General features: G+C 40.7%; 1 protein-coding gene across 2 annotated transcripts; it reads left to right on the top strand.

The window, feature by feature from the left end:
- Nucleotides 1–468: 468 nt before the first annotated feature.
- CMBL (carboxymethylenebutenolidase homolog) lies at nucleotides 469–17,352 on the top strand. 2 transcript variants are annotated; one of them, XM_039329313.1, is made up of 6 exons: nucleotides 469–487; nucleotides 620–727; nucleotides 10,254–10,468; nucleotides 14,050–14,192; nucleotides 15,384–15,475; nucleotides 16,370–17,352. In XM_039329313.1, exons 3-6 carry the CDS (start codon nucleotides 10,254–10,256, stop codon nucleotides 16,547–16,549), a joined length of 630 nt encoding a protein of 209 aa, XP_039185247.1. In that variant the 5' UTR covers nucleotides 469–487; nucleotides 620–727; the 3' UTR covers nucleotides 16,550–17,352. The 2 variants fall into 2 exon arrangements, with proteins under 2 accessions (XP_039185247.1, XP_039185246.1); XM_039329312.1 differs by lacking the exon at nucleotides 469–487 and adding an exon at nucleotides 12,453–12,560 and having other exon boundaries at nucleotides 614–727.
- Nucleotides 17,353–17,400: the final 48 nt, after the last annotated feature.

Here is a 17,400-nt window from a genome sequence, read left to right on the forward strand (position 1 = left end):
TAGTTCAATCAACCTTTAAGTTCTAATATGTGAATAATCGTTAAGAAAAAGTGATTGTATAATTGTAAAAGTTGATTGTATAACAGCTCAGATTTAAAATAAGACTGCAGTGTTATTTTAAAACCTGGCAACATCAAAATATTGACCATAGTTGTGACAAGCCAGTTTTTTTACTCAATGATTAACATGCACGACAGTGAGGAAACTATAGATTTCTGAATAAACTTCATTAATATTAACACAGTGTGGCATGCCATACAAAAAAGAACACAGCAACCATCCCACAAATGCAGTGGTTGCAGGAATTGAGCTACAATAACCTTATTTCCTCCCAGCAACTCCCCAAAGGCCTCAGCCCTGTCTTAAATCATCATCAAAACTCTTCTCAGATACTCAGAAGTTTTACATCCCAAAATTGTGGTTTCTCCCCCAAAGCTGGGCTGAGGAATAAAGAACCTAATGATTCAAAAGGGTGTGAAATATAAAAGTATGTAATGCATGATAGCCTGGAGTTCATGCAGGAGGAGTTGTTGAAATCCTCCCCATTTGGGGGCTGAGTTATAGCCTGTCAACCTTTGAGCTCTTTTGTAATAAGCAAATCCTTTTGCTTCCTTTTCAGTGGAGCTGCACCAATCGTGGTGAAAGAAGCTGCACCATTCCACAGCAGCAAGCAGACTGCCTTGAACAAACCGTTTCCAGCCCTCTGAAGTTAGATTCAGCATTCTAGGTATGTTGGAATCAAATATGTTCCATTATGTTTTTTTCTGGAGAAAGGTTAAATAGGTAGCGGAAATGCTGATGCCTTACTTTTTCTGCCATATTGAAGAAAAGATAAACAAAAGGATATGGAAAAACTACAGGGGAATTAGTTTCTTAAGACTGCCCAGGAAGGTATTTGGCAGGATTCTGATCAAAAAGGTATGAGAGGTAACAATAAGCAAATTTGGGAAGTGCAATAGATTTCTGCTAGGCAGGAAGTGTGCAGACTAGATTTGCTCTTTAGGAGATCATAACCAAATATATGGAAGGGAGAAAGAAAGTTGACTGTGGGTTGGAAGCATATTATAGTTTCACTTCTAGAATGTTTTGCACTGATGAGTGAAAGACAGCTGCTGAGTGCAGTCAGATATAGAATGTGAGTAAAGAGTATATGAGATAAACTGAATGCTTAAGGGACAGCTAAATTAAGGTCTGTGATATTGCCTTGATATTGTAATGTTTTATGGAGAACCATATAAAGATCCTTATTATGATAGAAATACATTAACAGCAGGTATAAATATTTTGGATATGGATGATGCCTTTTTACTGGTGAAGAGAGATTCCAAATCATTTACAGTGAATGTTAGATAAAATTCATGATACAGTGAGGACTATGGATTTGAAAGATAATATTACAAAGATCAAGAATGTGTGTGACGGGTAATAAAAAGAAAAATTGTTAAATACTCTGTTTGGTCGCGAATGATGACTCGACATGGCGAATTCAATAAGTCTTCCAATGCAAACACAAAACTGAGAGAACAGGCTCGCAGGCCTCTCTTAAAGCGATCAGAGACCCAGACTGCAACATACCAAAGTATCAGGCATTTTCATGCCTTGCGCATGCGCACAAGGCCAGCGCCACTCAGTCTGGTCCCAGGCAGCTTTTGGAATGCCCGGGACCATTGCAACATCCCGAACCTGCTTTTGCAGGCTCAGGACACAACACCCCTCCCCCCTAGATGGAACATGTCTGTGCACCCACATGCATTATCCCTTGGGGAGAGTGTTATAGATTCCAAAAATCAAATGCACTGAATGTGGACTACCTGAGGTTGCCTTCAAGCACAACCCCTTCAACCTGTTCCGGAATAAATGTATCCAAAATTAAATTAAAAAAAAAAAATCTCTTAACCATGGCCCTTGTGATCAGACCCCTTGGAACTTGACAGCAACTTCACAAATTCTCTAAGATATTTGAGTGGACACTTGGCCTGCTGTGACCTCCTAGGAGAGATTTCCTGGCCCCCTTGCTCACCTACCCGGCGAGACAGGCCAATTTGTGGCTGCTTTAAATTTTCTGGGGACCCCGGTGAGATTGCCTGGCCCCCCTGCTCACCTACCAGGCTAGGTAGGCCAGGGCTTTGCTGCCCCAAATACCCAATTGATCTGCCCATCTGCTGGCTGACTGGACCCTCTAAGCCCAAGCCAGCATACCTTGGAGGAGTGGTAGTCCCCAGTTCCACAATGGACCCTTCTTGGGAGCACTGTCCCTCAAACCCAAGGCCAGCAGATGGAGAGTGTTGAGTATTGGGAGTGCCCCAGTACTCTGTGGCCCCCAAGCACGTGCCCAAGGTGCCGGAATCAGGAGTCGCCTCCCTGGCTACCCCCTTCCCTGTTAACCTCCTTCTGGGAGCAATTGCGGAATTGTGCCATCGTCCCTGCTGGAGTTTTTGTTCTCTTGTAGTTTGTGAGTTGTGTGGATACCCATCAGTCTCCCTGTCTGGAGTACTGTCTGTCATGTGTGAATAATGTGGATACCCCTGGTGTGACTCCCTGTCTGGAGTACTTATGAATGTGTGGGATGACCTCTTATCCTGTGACATCCTGTTAGGAGCACTTGAAGAACCTTGGGATGAATCCTGACTAGCTTCAGCATGGGCTAAAGATGGCCTGTCAGGCCTCTGAAACTGACCCTCAGAATGCACATTATAGTCCCCTCCCAGAGAAGAGCCAGAAGTGGAAGGGTGAGAGTCCAGTCTCCAACACAGTTGGTCTATATGTCTGCGCAGAACGCGGCCGTCTCCCAAAGCGACTTCGTAGGAAAGCGGTCCCGAGACCTTGCAGACCACAGATGTGACCGAGAGATAACCAGGCCCGTAGTTCCGTGCCCAGACCGGATCACCCACTTGCAGTCTCCTCGGTGCCCGTGGTTGTGACACCTGTGAAGCCACCCGGTCTGAGTGCAGCCTGTCCAGCTTAGTGATGAGGCGGCGACCCCAGCGGAGTTCTGCAGGACTCTTCCCTGTGGCAGTACAAGGTGTGGTGCGGTATACAAGAAGGAAATCTGCTAACCTGTGATGCCAGTTACCGTAAGTCAGTTTCTTCAGGGCATCCTTGGTGGTTCGCACCATTCGTTCTGCCAGTCCGTTGGATGATGGGTGGAAAGGAGGCAATGTTGCGTGCCAGATCAGATTGGCCTGAAGAAAAGCCTGGAACTCAGAAGAGGTAAATTGAGGGCCATTATCTGAAACCAGAACATCTGGAAGACCATGTGATGCAAAAATTCCTCTCAACACTTGGATGGTCTTGGCAGTAGTAGTGGAGGAAACAGGAACAACCTCTAGCCACTTGGAATGGCTAAACAACAACCAGGAAGAATTGCCCCTGAAAGGGCCCAGCGCAATCTATATGCACCCTAGACCATGGGAATTGAGTTTCCTCCCACCTATGTACTGGTGCCTGAGGCATTTCTGGCTGAGACTGTTGGCACACTTGGCACCCGTGCACCTGGGTCTCGATGGCTTTATCAAGTCCAGGCCACCAAAGATGGCTGCGCACAAGTGCTTTCATCCTGACTATACCAGAATGTCCCTCATGCAGAGAGATCAAGATTCTAGACCTCAATGAGGCAGGGATCACTACCCTGCTACTCCATAACAGGCAACCCTTGAAAGTGGAAAACTCATGCTTCTTGTGCCAGAAACTCTGGAACTCAGTATCAGGGCACTTGTCAGGCCATCCTGACAACACCCATGTCAGCACGCGTGTAAGCGTGTGATCAGTGGCAGTTTCAGCAACCACATCCCTAGCATTGAGGGGAGATTCAGGTAAATCCTGAATAGACAGGATATTAATGGCTGGATCTGGCTCTACTTGATTCAGAGGTAGTTTGCTCAGGCCATTTGCATGACCCATTTCTTTTCCTGGTTTGTGGACTAATGTGAAGTCGTATGTTGACAGGAAAATGAACCATCTCAGCATATGAGGAGAAATGATATGTGGGGTCTGTTTGTTAGTGGTAAACAAACCCAGCAGAAGCTTATGGTCAGTGAAGACCGTGAATTGGCGGCCATATAAGAAATCATGAAATTTCTTAATGCCAGCCACTATGGCCAATGCTTCTTTGTCAATTTGAGCATAATTTCGCTCAGCAGAAGACAAAGTCCTCAAATAATAGGCCACAGGGACCTGTGTCCCATCAACCTTCAGATGGCTAAGTACAGCTCCCACCCCATAAGGAGATGCATCGCAGGCCATGCAAACAGGCAGTTGCTTATTGAAATGTGCTAACATAGCATTAGACGTGAGCAAGGCCTTAACCTCATTGAAACTGTTTTCATGGACTTTAGTCCACTGCGACAGAGCCTGCTTGTCTAAGAGCCTGTGTAATGGCTCTGCCACAGCAGCCTTATGAGGGAGAAAAGCATGGTAAAAATTTAATAGCCCCAAGAAGGCTTGCAGCTCACTCTTAGATTTAGGGCTTGGGGCCTGCTGGATGGCTTGCAATTTAGTTTTAGCAGGGTGAATGCCTTGAGCATCTATTCTGAATCCTAAGAAGTCAGTAGAAGTGACTCTTATCTTACATTTATCCTTCTTTAGTTTAAGGCCTGCTTTTTGAAAATGCAGCAAGACAGCCCTTAATCTCTCAGCTAAATTTTCAGATGACTCCCTAGGAAATAAAAATTCTGAAGAAATATAAATGGGACTAATGATAAATTAGCCAGCAGCAAATTTTCAAAGAAGCAAGTCAGGTAGAATGGGGATTCATAATAAAATTCTACATAATTTGACTGAAAGCTTTGAGATGGAAATTGTTGTGTCCTGAGCCTGCAAAGGCAGGCTCGGGACGTTGCAATGGTCCCGGGCAGCTTGCAACTGCCCGGGACCAGATTGAGTGGCACCGGCTTCGCGCGCATGCGTGAGGTGCGGAGCGCGCCTAAATGTTACCTTTTTGCCCAGGGATGCTATTAAAGGAGTCAGAGAGGCCTGCGAGCCTCAGAGCTGTGACAGAGAGAGAACTACCTTAAATAAAGGGCTGTTGGAATTACAGAATGTGCTGTATTCATTCGCTGTTGACTCAATGAGTCAAAACTGGCAACAAAGGTGGGATGGCTTACAAAAACAAAAAAGAAGAATTGTAAGCTTACCCAAGAGTCCTGGAGAGAGGAAGACGGCGTTAAACTCAGCACCTGGTCTGCCAGTACAGCGTCGCTGGAGGTAAGCTGGCTGATAGACCCCTTCCTAACAGAGAAGCAAGAATGGCAAAGATAGGGAGACTGTCTGAATTCGATGTCACGCACCCAGAAAGATGGGAGTCTTATGTTGCCAGAGTAGAAAATTACTTTAGAGTAAATCAAGTAAGAGAAAATGGCTTGAAGGCCGCTACTTTGCTGTATGTCTGTGGTCAAGATGCATTTGAAATTGCTAAAAATTTGGCAGCCCCTGCTCCTCTTGAATCTGTCACTTATACAGATTTTAAAAAATTATTGAAGGAACATTTTCAGCCCAAGTTGTCTGTTATTGTGTGGAGACACACTTTTGAACAGAGGGATCAAAGAGCTGGTGAATCAGTTAAAGAATACATTGCAGCCTTGAGAAGAGCAGCTAAGCATTGTGATTTTAAAGATTTAGAAGAAAGGTTGAGAGAGCAGTTTGTATGTGGGCTTAGGAACAGAGACTTGCAACAGAGACTCTTTTCAAAGGAGGACATTTCATTCCAAGATGCCTTGAGAGAGGTCACTGCAGAAGAGGCAGCAGGTGGGGCAGTCAAGAACATGAGGTCTATCAGGAACAACCCAGAAGCCATCTCCGTGCACCATGAGGGAGTCCAGGGAAGCTTGGAAGAAGATCCTGAAGATGAGCTGGATTATCTTTACCCAGCCAAAGAAAGAAAGCAGAAGGAAGGCAAAGAAAAGTCTTCAGCTATATCCAAGTGCTTCGGGTGTGGAGGTCGCCACAAGAGGACCGACTGCAGGTTCCGTTCTGCAATCTGTAGAGCATGTGGAAAGCAAGGCCACATAGCAGCTGTGTGTCTGGGCCATCAGAAGGTACAACCCCGAGAAGAATTGCACCTGAAAGGTACCAGGGTCCCCAGCCAAAACAGGGTGGGTTTCTGTGCATCATGTAGAAGCATTTATAGGACAGGCAGCACAGGCCACTTAAAAAGAAACTTTCACTTAAGGTGAAGTTGTAAGGAGTTCCATTGGTTATGGAACTGGACACTGGGTCTGCACTTTCAATTATTTCCATTCACACTTTCAGAAAGATTTGCTCCAGCAGTGGGTTCCAGGACAAGCTTAGGCCATCCAATATAGTCTTAACGGACTTCCAAAATTCCAAGATGTGTGTTAAGGGGGAGGCCACCCTTAATGTACAATACAAGGATTTTGAAGGTCCATTAGATGTATTGGTAGTTGGGGGTGAACGCACGAGTCTCATTGGACTCGATTGGTTTGAGGCCTTGGGAATACAAGTTACAGGGCTTCACAATTTGCAAACATTAGGTCTACAGGAAGTCGGCAAAGAATTTGCAGATGTCTTCAGGCCCCAGCTGGAAGCATACAAAGGCCCCCCATTTTCCTTGAAACTGGACCCTACTGTCACTCCTATTAGAGTAAAAGCAAGGACAGTACCCTTTGCTTTGAAAGGGAAAATTGATGCTGAACTGGACAAATTGATTCAGCAAAGTGTCTTAGAACCTGTTGACTCAAGTCCATGGGAAACTCCCACAGTCACGCCTCTCAAGGCTAATGGGGACATTTGCATCTGTGCAGATTACAAATGCACTCTAAACAAGGCATTGCAACAGCATGCATATCCTGTACCTATGTCAGCCACATTTTGGCCTCCCTCAAAGGGGGGCATGTTTTTGCAAAGCTGGATTTAGCACAGGCTTATCAACAGTTACCTGTTGATGAAGTTGCTGCTGAAGCGCAGACTATTGTAACTCATAGGGGGGCATTCAAAGTCAAAAGACTACAATTTGGAGTAAATGTAGCTCCTGGAATTTTCCAAAGTGTAATGGAAAACACCCTGAGAGGTATACCAGGGGCATGCCCCTGTTTTGATGATGTCATAATAGCAGGAGAATCCACTCAAAATTTAGCTGAGAGACTGAGGGCTGTTCTGCTGCATTTCAGGAAAACAGGCCTCAAGCTTTAAAAAGATAAATGCAAAATTGGAGTGTCTTCTACAGATTTCCTGGGATTCAGAATAGATGCCAAGGGCATTCACCCTGCTGAGTCTAAATTAAAGGCTATACTGCAAGCTCCTAGGCCTAAATCTAAAGCTGAATTACAAGCTTTTCTGGGCCTCTTGAACTTTTACAATGCATTCATACCTAACAAAGCTAATGTAGCTGAGCCACTTCATAGACTCTTAGACAAACAGGCAGTGTGGCAGTGGTCACAGGCACAGGAAGAAAGCTTCAATGAGGTCAAGGCCTTACTTACATCAAATGATGTGCTTGCACATTTTAATGAAACTCTTCCTGTGTGCATCGCTTGTGATGCTTCCCCTTATGGGGTGGGAGCTGTACTCAGCCACTTAAGACCTGATGGAACTCAGGTTCCTGTTGCATATTACTCCAGAACTTTGTCTTCTGCTGAGTGAAACTACGCTCAGATAGATAGAGAAGCCTTGGCCATTGTTGCTGGAATTAAAAAATTCCATGATTTTCTATATGGCAGACACTTCACGGTCTACACTGACCATAAGCCTCTGTTGGGGTTGTTTACTACGAACAAACAAACTCCCCATATCATCTTCCCTCGAATGCTGAGATGGTCTATCTTTCTGTCAGCCTATGACTTTTCCTTAGTTCACAAACCTGGCAAGGAAATGGGCCACGCTGATGGCCTTAGTAGATTACCTTTACAAATGGTAGAGGCTGCCCCTGCCATCAACATTCTTTCCATTCAGGCGTTGCCTGAGTTGCCCTTAAATGCCAGGGATGTGGCTGCTGAATCAGCCATGGATCTCACACTCACTCGTGTATTGTCCTGGGTTTTGTCTGGATGGCCTGAGAGTTGTCCAGGTACTGAGTTTCAGAGTTTCTGGCTCAAGAAGCATGAGTTATCCACTTTTCAGGGTTGTCTGTTGTGGGGCAGCAGAGTTGTTATTCCTATCTCAATGAGACCTAGGGTCTTGGCTTCCCTTCATGAGAGCCATCCTGGCATTGTCAGGATGAAGGCGCTTGCGCACAGCCATTTATGGTGGCCAGGGTTAGACAGGGAGATAGAGGCTCAAGTGCATGGATGCCACTTGTGTCAGCACTCACGCCCGGAAATGCCTCAGGCTCCTGTACATAGATGGGAGGAAACACAGTCACCTTGGTCTAGGGTGCACGTAGATTACACTGGGCCCTTTCAGGGTCAATTCTTCTTGGTCCTTGTTGACAGCTATTCAAAGTGGCTTGAGGTTGTACCTGTCTCTTCCACCACTGCTGCCAAGACCATTCAAGTACTGAGAGGGATTTTTGCTGCACATGGGCTCCCAGATGTCCTGGTGTCTGACAATGGTCCTCAATTCACTTCTTTCGAGTTTCAGGCTTTCTTGCAGGCCAACATGATTCGTCATGCCACCTCTGCACCATTCCACCCTTCTACCAACAGTATGGCTGAATGGATAGTCCGCATCACCAAGGATGCTTTAAAGAAACTGACCTACGGGGACTGGCACCACAGGTTGGCAGACTTTCTTCTTGCTTACCGCACCACACCTTCAACTTCCACTGGGAAGAGCCCAGCTGAACTCCGTTGGGGGCACAAACTGATCACCAAACTTGACAGGTTGCACCCAGACAGACTGCCTCCTAAGGTCACCCAAACCAGGGCACCGCGGTGTCTGCAAGTGGGACCCGGAACTACGGGGCTGGTCAGAGCTGTGATGGAGAGAGAACTACCTTAAATAAAGGGCTGTTGGAATTACAGAATGTGCTGTATTCATTCGCCGTTGACTCGAGGACTCAACAGAAACTGTTGCAGTTAAGACTGAATTGGGGACCAAAAACTAAAAGACTTCACCTGTTAATATTACATAATTTAATAGCAAGTGAGAATGAGATATTTCTGTTACAGCTGGAGGATTTAATGTTTGCATTGGCCTTTGGGCCTGAGCATTGTTGGGGGAAAACATTGAAAAGGGAATTCCTGAATTTCCATCCTATTTGTGACTTACAGTACAAGTTTTCACTCCAGTCTCAAGATGAGGTTTGTTTTCTCTACTCAAGCAGGATACTAGAGTATTTCAGGCTCCAAAATGTATTCTAGCTTTGCAAAGCCAGGTCAAGCAAACATAGATATGTTCAGCAACATTCTATAGGCAAAAGCCCTAAAGGCAAATCAATGTATAGGAAAAACAAAGGTCATCAATGTCTAGGGATATGATTACTACAAGAAAACTCAAAGTCAAAGGTAAGTGGGTCTGATTTGTGTTATGAAATACCTTTGAATAACAGTCAAGCTCACTTCTTCCATGTGGTTCTGACAGAGTATACAATGAAAAACTACTTCCTCTGTAGATGCATATTTCCTATTAAAGTTTGTACTCTATGTCTAGGAGCTCCAATCTATAATACCTATTAATATTAAAATTGCTTAAGATTTTCTACTGCACAGCCTTCATGAGTCTGACGTGCCCGGTAAGTTGAGAGCTAAAAGTGGACCCTTAGATATTTAAGTCTTTACCTTGTTCTCACATGGAAGCAGGTGACTGTCCATTTATGCTGAGAGTTTCTTAGTAGAAGCAGTTTTGTTTTAAGCTGTGCAGAGGTGATCACATTTCTCTACCTCTACCTCTCTATATAGTTTAGTCAGCTAACATTAACCTTCACAAAACTCAGCTTACTTCTATCTGCATTTCTAACAAATAAAGCTATTTTTTAAAAAAAAAATCCTACTTATTGTGGCATCCTTCACTTAATTTTCTTCACACAATATTCAGAAATGATAAATCTTGATCTGTCTCTTTCTCATTAAGACACTCAAAATACAGTACATCTTGTATTACCATAATCCCACGTGACTCAAAGATGATAGTAAGACACAATTGAAAAGTAAATCAGGTTTTGGATGTTTAATTCTAAATACATTACTGTAGCTCTTAAATTATTGGTAAATTAGTGTAATGATCTGTCTCAGGATTTATGTGTAGTTCCATTTTTAAATCTGTAAATTACAGAATATATGCATGCACCTGTCATCTGCAGAGAATAGGATCTACAGACATGCTAAAGAATTGTCTCCCAGATGTTCCTTTACATTTTACAGATGGCAGATAAGACTAAATTTTGTCCATGTGACCTTGGAGATGTGTTTGATTATCAACCTCTGGGACAAGAAGTGTCAATTGAGCATATTAAGGCCTATGTGAAGAAGCCCTCTTCCCAGACTGATGCAGCTGTAATTGTGATTCATGATATATTTGGATGGCAACTCCCAAATACTAGATATATTGCTGATTTGGTTGCTTCCAATGGATACATGTAAGAAATGAACTTTATTTTTTCTTCATCATATTTTTTTTTCCTTTATGTAGTTGTGATTCTTAAATCAAGGTGCCTCCTAATTTATCCATTTATATGTAGTTTGTATGTCCAAGCTGAGATATATATATATATTATATATATATATATATATATATATATATATATATATATATATATATAATATATATATATATATATATATGTAATGGAAAAGATATGTAGAATTATTGCACACCATATGAAATACAACACAATAACAATAATTTGTATATTAATTTACCTGGAGCTGATTTACTTGGTGATTAATAATAATAATAATAATAATAATAATAATAAAAGTTGGAAGGGACCTTTGAGGTATTCTAGTACAACCCTATACCATTTCAGACAAATAGTTGTCCAGTCTCTTCTTAAAAGCGTTCAGTGTTGGAGCATTCACAGCTTCTGAAGGCAGGTTGTTCCACTGATTAATTATTCTAACTGTAAGGAAATTTCTCCTTAGTTCTAGGTTGCTTCTCTCTTTGATTAGTTTCCATCCATTGCTTCTTATCTTGCCTTCAGGTGCTTTAGAGAATAGCTTGACTCCCTCTTCTTTGTGGCAACCCCTGAGATATTGGAACACTGCTATCATGTCCCCCCTTGTCCTTCTCTTCATTAAACTATAAAATAAAGCCTATTTGAAAATTGGCAATAACTTGATTGATTGACTGATTATCAGTTATCAATTCAGTAAGCTAATATTTAGATCAAAGGGCAACTAATACTATGCATGACACTTTATGTAGGATAGGTGTTCACATTTAGAAGCAGATATTATCCACCCTGGCATTTTATCTGTTGGTTATGCTGTTCTTCTAGGACAGGGCTTTTCAACCTTTTCACCCACTGTACCACTTTTAGGATATGGCAACATCCGAGTATCACTAGTCACCTAACAAGGTGTCAAAAACTTGATGATCCCAAAAATAAAAGGAAAAAAGTGATAAAGTGCAGGTAGTCCTTGACTTACAACAGTTTGCTTAGTGACTGTTTGAAATTATAATGGCACTGAAAAAATTGCTCCCCAAATCACAGCCGAGCAAGACACCTGCACACCTGGCAGCACTCTTCCTCTGTCCAAGATTTTCATTGTTGTGAGCATTTCTGTTGAGGATTGGTAGCGGGGGTTGGGTGGGAGTGTTTGGTTTTTATTCCCCCCGTCTGCTGGGTGGTTGCAGCAGATTTTGGTCACTTCACATGATCCTGGGACACTGTGACCATCATAAATATGAATCAGTTGCCAAGCATCTGAATGTAAATCACAAGACCCTGGAGATGCTGCAACATTCCAGCTGATCGGCGCTTCTTCTGGGCTCAGCAGAAGCGCCAGGATCAGCACCGAACTCCAGCTGGAGCCTGGCGCTGATCCTTCTGCTGAACCCTGACAGCCTTCAGCTCCAGCCATCTCTCGCTCAGGCTTGTGCGGTGCTGCCACCGGTTCAGCTCATTCCCCTTCCCCGCTACCACTTTTCTAGGATGCTTGCGTACCACCTGCCAGGTGCCAATGTACCACAGGTGGTACCTGTACCACTGGTTGAAAAGCCTTGCTTGTAGGAGATCTTTGGGATGATTTTCCATACAGAAAATTTTCTCTTTGTATGCACTATAGTAAAATCAAGAATGTTTTTGGCATAGGTTAGTTATGCAACTTATAGGCATGCATCAGCATTCACAGATCAACCACTACACAAATCATGTATTTTAACCTAATGACAATAATATAGTTTCTGCTTCTATTATGAAAGCATGTTGTGAATATGGGATTAGGCTTTATTTATTTATTTGCTAGTCATTCAATTTAAAAGAACTCTCATTGTTTAAGACAGGTTATTGTTCCTTTCTCCCAATGAATCTGTGTAAAAGGGGGGGAATTGTCTGTGTTATAGGTGACTATTAAATAAGAAAGTTTTTAACAAATTATTTTGTATTTATTTTTGTGCAGTACAATTTGTCCAGACTTTTTTAAGGGAGGAGAACCTTGGAAACCATCTGATGATATATCTCAATTAGGTGAATGGCTAAAAACACGAGATCCCAAAAATATAGATAAGTAAGTTTTTATCTTGAAAGGTATTTACTTTTTCTTCTCTCTCTCTCTCTCTCTCTCCTCTCTCTCTCATTCTCTCTCTCTCTCTCTCTCTGTGTAGGATATATAGGGGACAGGTAAGCAGCTGACCCCACTTGATCCTAAATAATATATTCCATTATTGAAACCATTTAGTCACCATATAGGGAAGATAGGTGGCAAAATAAATAAATACATTTCTATCAAACACACACACACACACACACACACACACACACACACACACACAAGCCCTCTTCAGATCCTGCATATTTTAATATATCTTACCAGTATCCTCTACACTTTTTCCAGTCAGTTTCAGCAAACTGTTCTGAAAAATAGTGTTTAAAATATGGTTAAGGTGCTGGCCTAGAAAGCAGGAGACTATGGGTTCTAAGCCTTCCTTAGGCATGAAAGCTGGCTGGGTGACTTGGGGCCAGTCAACTTTTCAGCCCAACCCACCTCACAGCCAATCCATCTCATCTCACCAGCTAGCTAGCTAGACAGATAGATGGATAGATTGATTATAGATGATGTAATAATACCAAAAACAACTGGAGCATCACTTAAGTACCATTGGGATTGACAAAAATCCCCATCAGTCAATTGCAAAAGATTGCTTATAATGAAGCTTGTTCCAAAGAAACAGCTGGCACAAGTATTAAAAGCTGCAAATAGTGTAATATCAAATATAAGAACCAGCTCACTGCAAGAAACAAACCATTGATGTATAGCACAACTGCAAATATAACTGAAGATCTTGGATGCAAAATCAACAAAAAAGGATAAACAATGCATTACCAAAATGAAAGATCAGGTTGGAAAATAAGATCAACATGCTAAGATCAGATTTAAGTAAGTTAGAACATATGAAAGAAGTAGAAGAAGAAGACCAAAAAATAGCTTATCAACAAATGTCACTAAAGACAAGAAAGTTCAAGGGACCATTGGGAAATAATAAAGCAGCAAATAACAACTCTGGTCAAGAAAATCAGATATGATACTCAAGCTGCACACTACAGACAGAATCTCCCATTTCAGTTATATCAGAAATGTTTCTACCAATCCATCAACTGGAGAGAAAGAATTGAAGAAAATCACAAAATATAAAGATCTGAAATAACTGTGGCAAAAGAAAGCAAAAATAATATCAATAATAATGGGTATATTTGGTAAAATCCTAAAACATCTGGAGTATCACTCGAACATCATCAGCATTGGTAAAATCCCCATCAATCAACTGCAAAAGGGAATTGTGCTTGGAAGACCTTACATCGGTACCATCAAGCAACAACATCTGCCTATCCATGGTGGGAAGATTGCGATAGGTAGATAAAAATGCCAATTCCAGTATAAATATTTGATTAACTGTGAAACCAACCATAATATTGTTTTGCATTATGCTAATTCAGGTTTATGTGTTTTCCCCCTCTCAAGATTACTATTTTTCTGGTTGATTTCTTTTGTACCTTAGGGAAATCGATGTAGTCTTGAGATATTTGAAGGAAGAATGTTATGTGACAAGGATAGGCGTCATTGGCTTCTGTTGGGGTGGATCTGCTGTACATCATCTGATGTTGAACTATTGTATATTTACTGCAGGCGTGTCCCTCTATGGTATGTGTTTAATGCAATGGAAGCTGTGCAGATTATCATTTTCAAGAGAGAGATACAGTAGTGGCCAAAATTTGGTTACGTTTCCACCAATTTTTCTTCTAATTTCTTTATAACGGTAGCCTTGTTCACTTAATAATACTATTTTACATCGCTTTCTGGGCAACAAGTCAACTCTTTGCACCATTACTTTAATTTTATTATGTTTTACAAGCTCACTAAATGAAAGAACACAAAAAACCCCAACCAACTTGATAGCGATCACATAAAACATTGACAAATGTCCTCTTCTCAGCATCAATAAATGACATCAATAACTGAATCCTACTGTGATCTGATTGGCTCATTGCCAAGACAAGATGGCACCTGATTGGCTCTCTAAACACTCGTGCTCATTGGCTACAATCAGATGAAGGAAAGCTACGTGATATCAACCTAAGCAAGTTGTGCTTCCTTTTTCTGGTTATTTGGCTATAACGTTTCATAGAATACAGTACAGATAATTGAACAAACTATGTTGCATTACATTCTTGATTAAATTATCTTTCCATTGATATATAATTTTATGGTACTACTCCAAAAAAAAGTGGTGTTATTAGCCATCAAACCTCAAAAATATACTTTTCCCAAAAACTTTCCACAATTTTGGCCACTACTGTAATAAAAAAATAGGTGATACAAATAGGTTTGGATATGGTTCTCTGAGAAATCTTTTAGGGAATATAACCATTTCATATTAGAATTTTTGGATCTTTTTGGATTATTCAGCCATCACTTTAGTAATATATCATTAATGAAAATAAGACATTACCACACATGCAACAAGCCACTGTAATTAATAAGTATGGAAATGTCTCCAATCCTGTTAATTTCAAACGCAAAATTATTGGCAGAGTCAATGTTCACATTCTAAGGCAAGCAGCAATTGAATATCAATCCCAAGTTCTTTCATGTCCCACTTTTTACTCTGACAGGGACATTATGCTGGCCTAGACTAATGGACAATTTTTGCTATGATATTTTAGGGCTCTTCATATAGACAACCTTTTTAACTGAAACAAATACTGTAAATGGCTAATTCGAGGATAATATCTCTGAATTTGAACTGTTTGTATGATATAAAAGGGGTTTTGTGATGCCATTCAGTACTAATATATTTAGTTTTAATATAGCTTTTTGTCAAATATATTTTAGGATCTGTCGGTTTAATGGAGGACAATTTCAATCTGAAAAATCCCACATTTTTCATTGTTGCAGAGAAGGATGAGGTCGTTCCTGTTGACCGGGTAAGATATTGTTCTGGATAGTGAATTTAGAATCACATCTCATATGTACAAATAGTATAACAATCAATTATATCAGTGGGAATTGGTTTATAATTCTCCCCTTTATGGAGTCCTGGCTATTCTGGATGGATGCTGTTAATGATTCTTTCAGATACCTGAGTGACACAAAACATGCCTAAACATACCATTATTGTATATGTTCCAGCAATTTTCCCCTTTTTAAAAGAGTCACTCTTCAACAAGGAGTCTGGAAAGAAAGATTGTTCTGTAAAAGATTTAGGTTGTTTTGGGACTCAGAGGCTAACCCTGTGAGAATCTGCTTGACGGGAGGAAAATGTTGCTTCGTGAATCCAGAAATAATTAATGTTTGGGATTAATGTGAGAAGGCAAATTAAGCCATTCTTTGCAATCCTAGTACAAACCTTAAAATAGCATTATGAATCACAAGATTTTTCATATTTTTAAGATTTAGAATTTTAAAAATTCATATAGGACAAAACTTGAATTGGGTGAGCTTAACTGGGCATATCACAAAGTAATCATGTAACTATATTGGTATACTTTACCAGAATAATTGGTTTCTAGGACTCTGACCACCACCTTGACTCTTTAGCTACACACTCTTTGTGTGGCCATGTATACCCATGTTAATCATCAAAACATATAGTTCGTCCTAAAATGGTACTATAGAACTTGAATCCCAAGATAATGAATTGCAATACATTTCTATTTAATTACTGTACCTGTAAAGATCAGATTATCACAGGAAGTATATAGGTTGAGGACGTAAGTGTCTTAAACTCCCAATGAGATGAGAGAAGATAAGGGGGCTCTGGACATGAATAAGATGAAAATAGTTTTCATACAATAATAAAAGGGAATTTTCTGTTACAGTATATTCAGGTAACAAAGAAGTTGAAAAAGGAATGCAAAGTTGATTTTGAAGTGAAAATATATCCTGGGCAGACACATGGCTTTGTACACCGCAAGAGAGAAGATATTAATCCTCAAGATAAACCTTACATTGAGGAAGCAAGGAGGGACATGTTGGCTTGGCTGTGTAAATATATTTAGTAATAGGTGTACTCAATCAAAATGTGAGAGTTTTCATGAGTAGAAAAAAGTAATGCTAAATGAATCTTTAACATCAAAATGTAAGTTGTGATTACTTAAATGCATAATTCTCTTTGCTATAAGCAAATGTCTACAGCAATAATGAGTCTCAGTTGCTGCTTGGAACAACCTCTTCCCCTAATCCACATACCTGCCAGTGTCAGGCTATATGATTCTTTGTTCTGGCATGCAAACTTGTTTTATACCTTCCTCTCCCGTACCATGCTGTCAAATCAGCAAACAAACCAAGCATGATATTTCAACTTTGGTCATGGTTAGAGAATACAGTGGCCAATTAATATACTGAGGTCTCCCCATAATTATCACATAGGAGCAGTGCTAGAAGGGCATAAGTTTAAGAATTACTCTATTATAGCTTCAAAAAATGGATCTTGATACACTATTGAAAGGCAAAGATTTTAATTTAATATTTTTCAAAAAACAAATTAAGAATTGGTCCTAAAATAAAACAGGGGTCTTTGGGTTATCTGTGATGTACATGTTTAAATTTTTCATAGGACTCCTAGAAGAAAACTATAACTGTATTTTCTATGTGTCCTAACTGTTAAAATATGGAGATATGTTTAATCTGTTTTTCCATGCTGATTCCTTCATTCAATAAAGTTTTACATTTTGATGTCAGTTCAGTGGATAATAAAGGTAGTAATTTTAAAATACTTACTTTACAAAATTTCAAGAATCATGTCAAATTAACATTTTTAATTATGCAAACACAAATTAATAAAAGCTTTCAGATTTTTCAACATCTTTTGTCAAATTCATTAATAAGCCGAAAGAAAAAGGAGTGATGA

Source organism: Crotalus tigris, unplaced genomic scaffold (genome assembly GCF_016545835.1).
Source record: "Crotalus tigris isolate CLP2741 ecotype Arizona unplaced genomic scaffold, ASM1654583v1 scf7180000024391.5723578, whole genome shotgun sequence".
Lineage (NCBI taxonomy): Eukaryota > Metazoa > Chordata > Lepidosauria > Squamata > Viperidae > Crotalus > Crotalus tigris.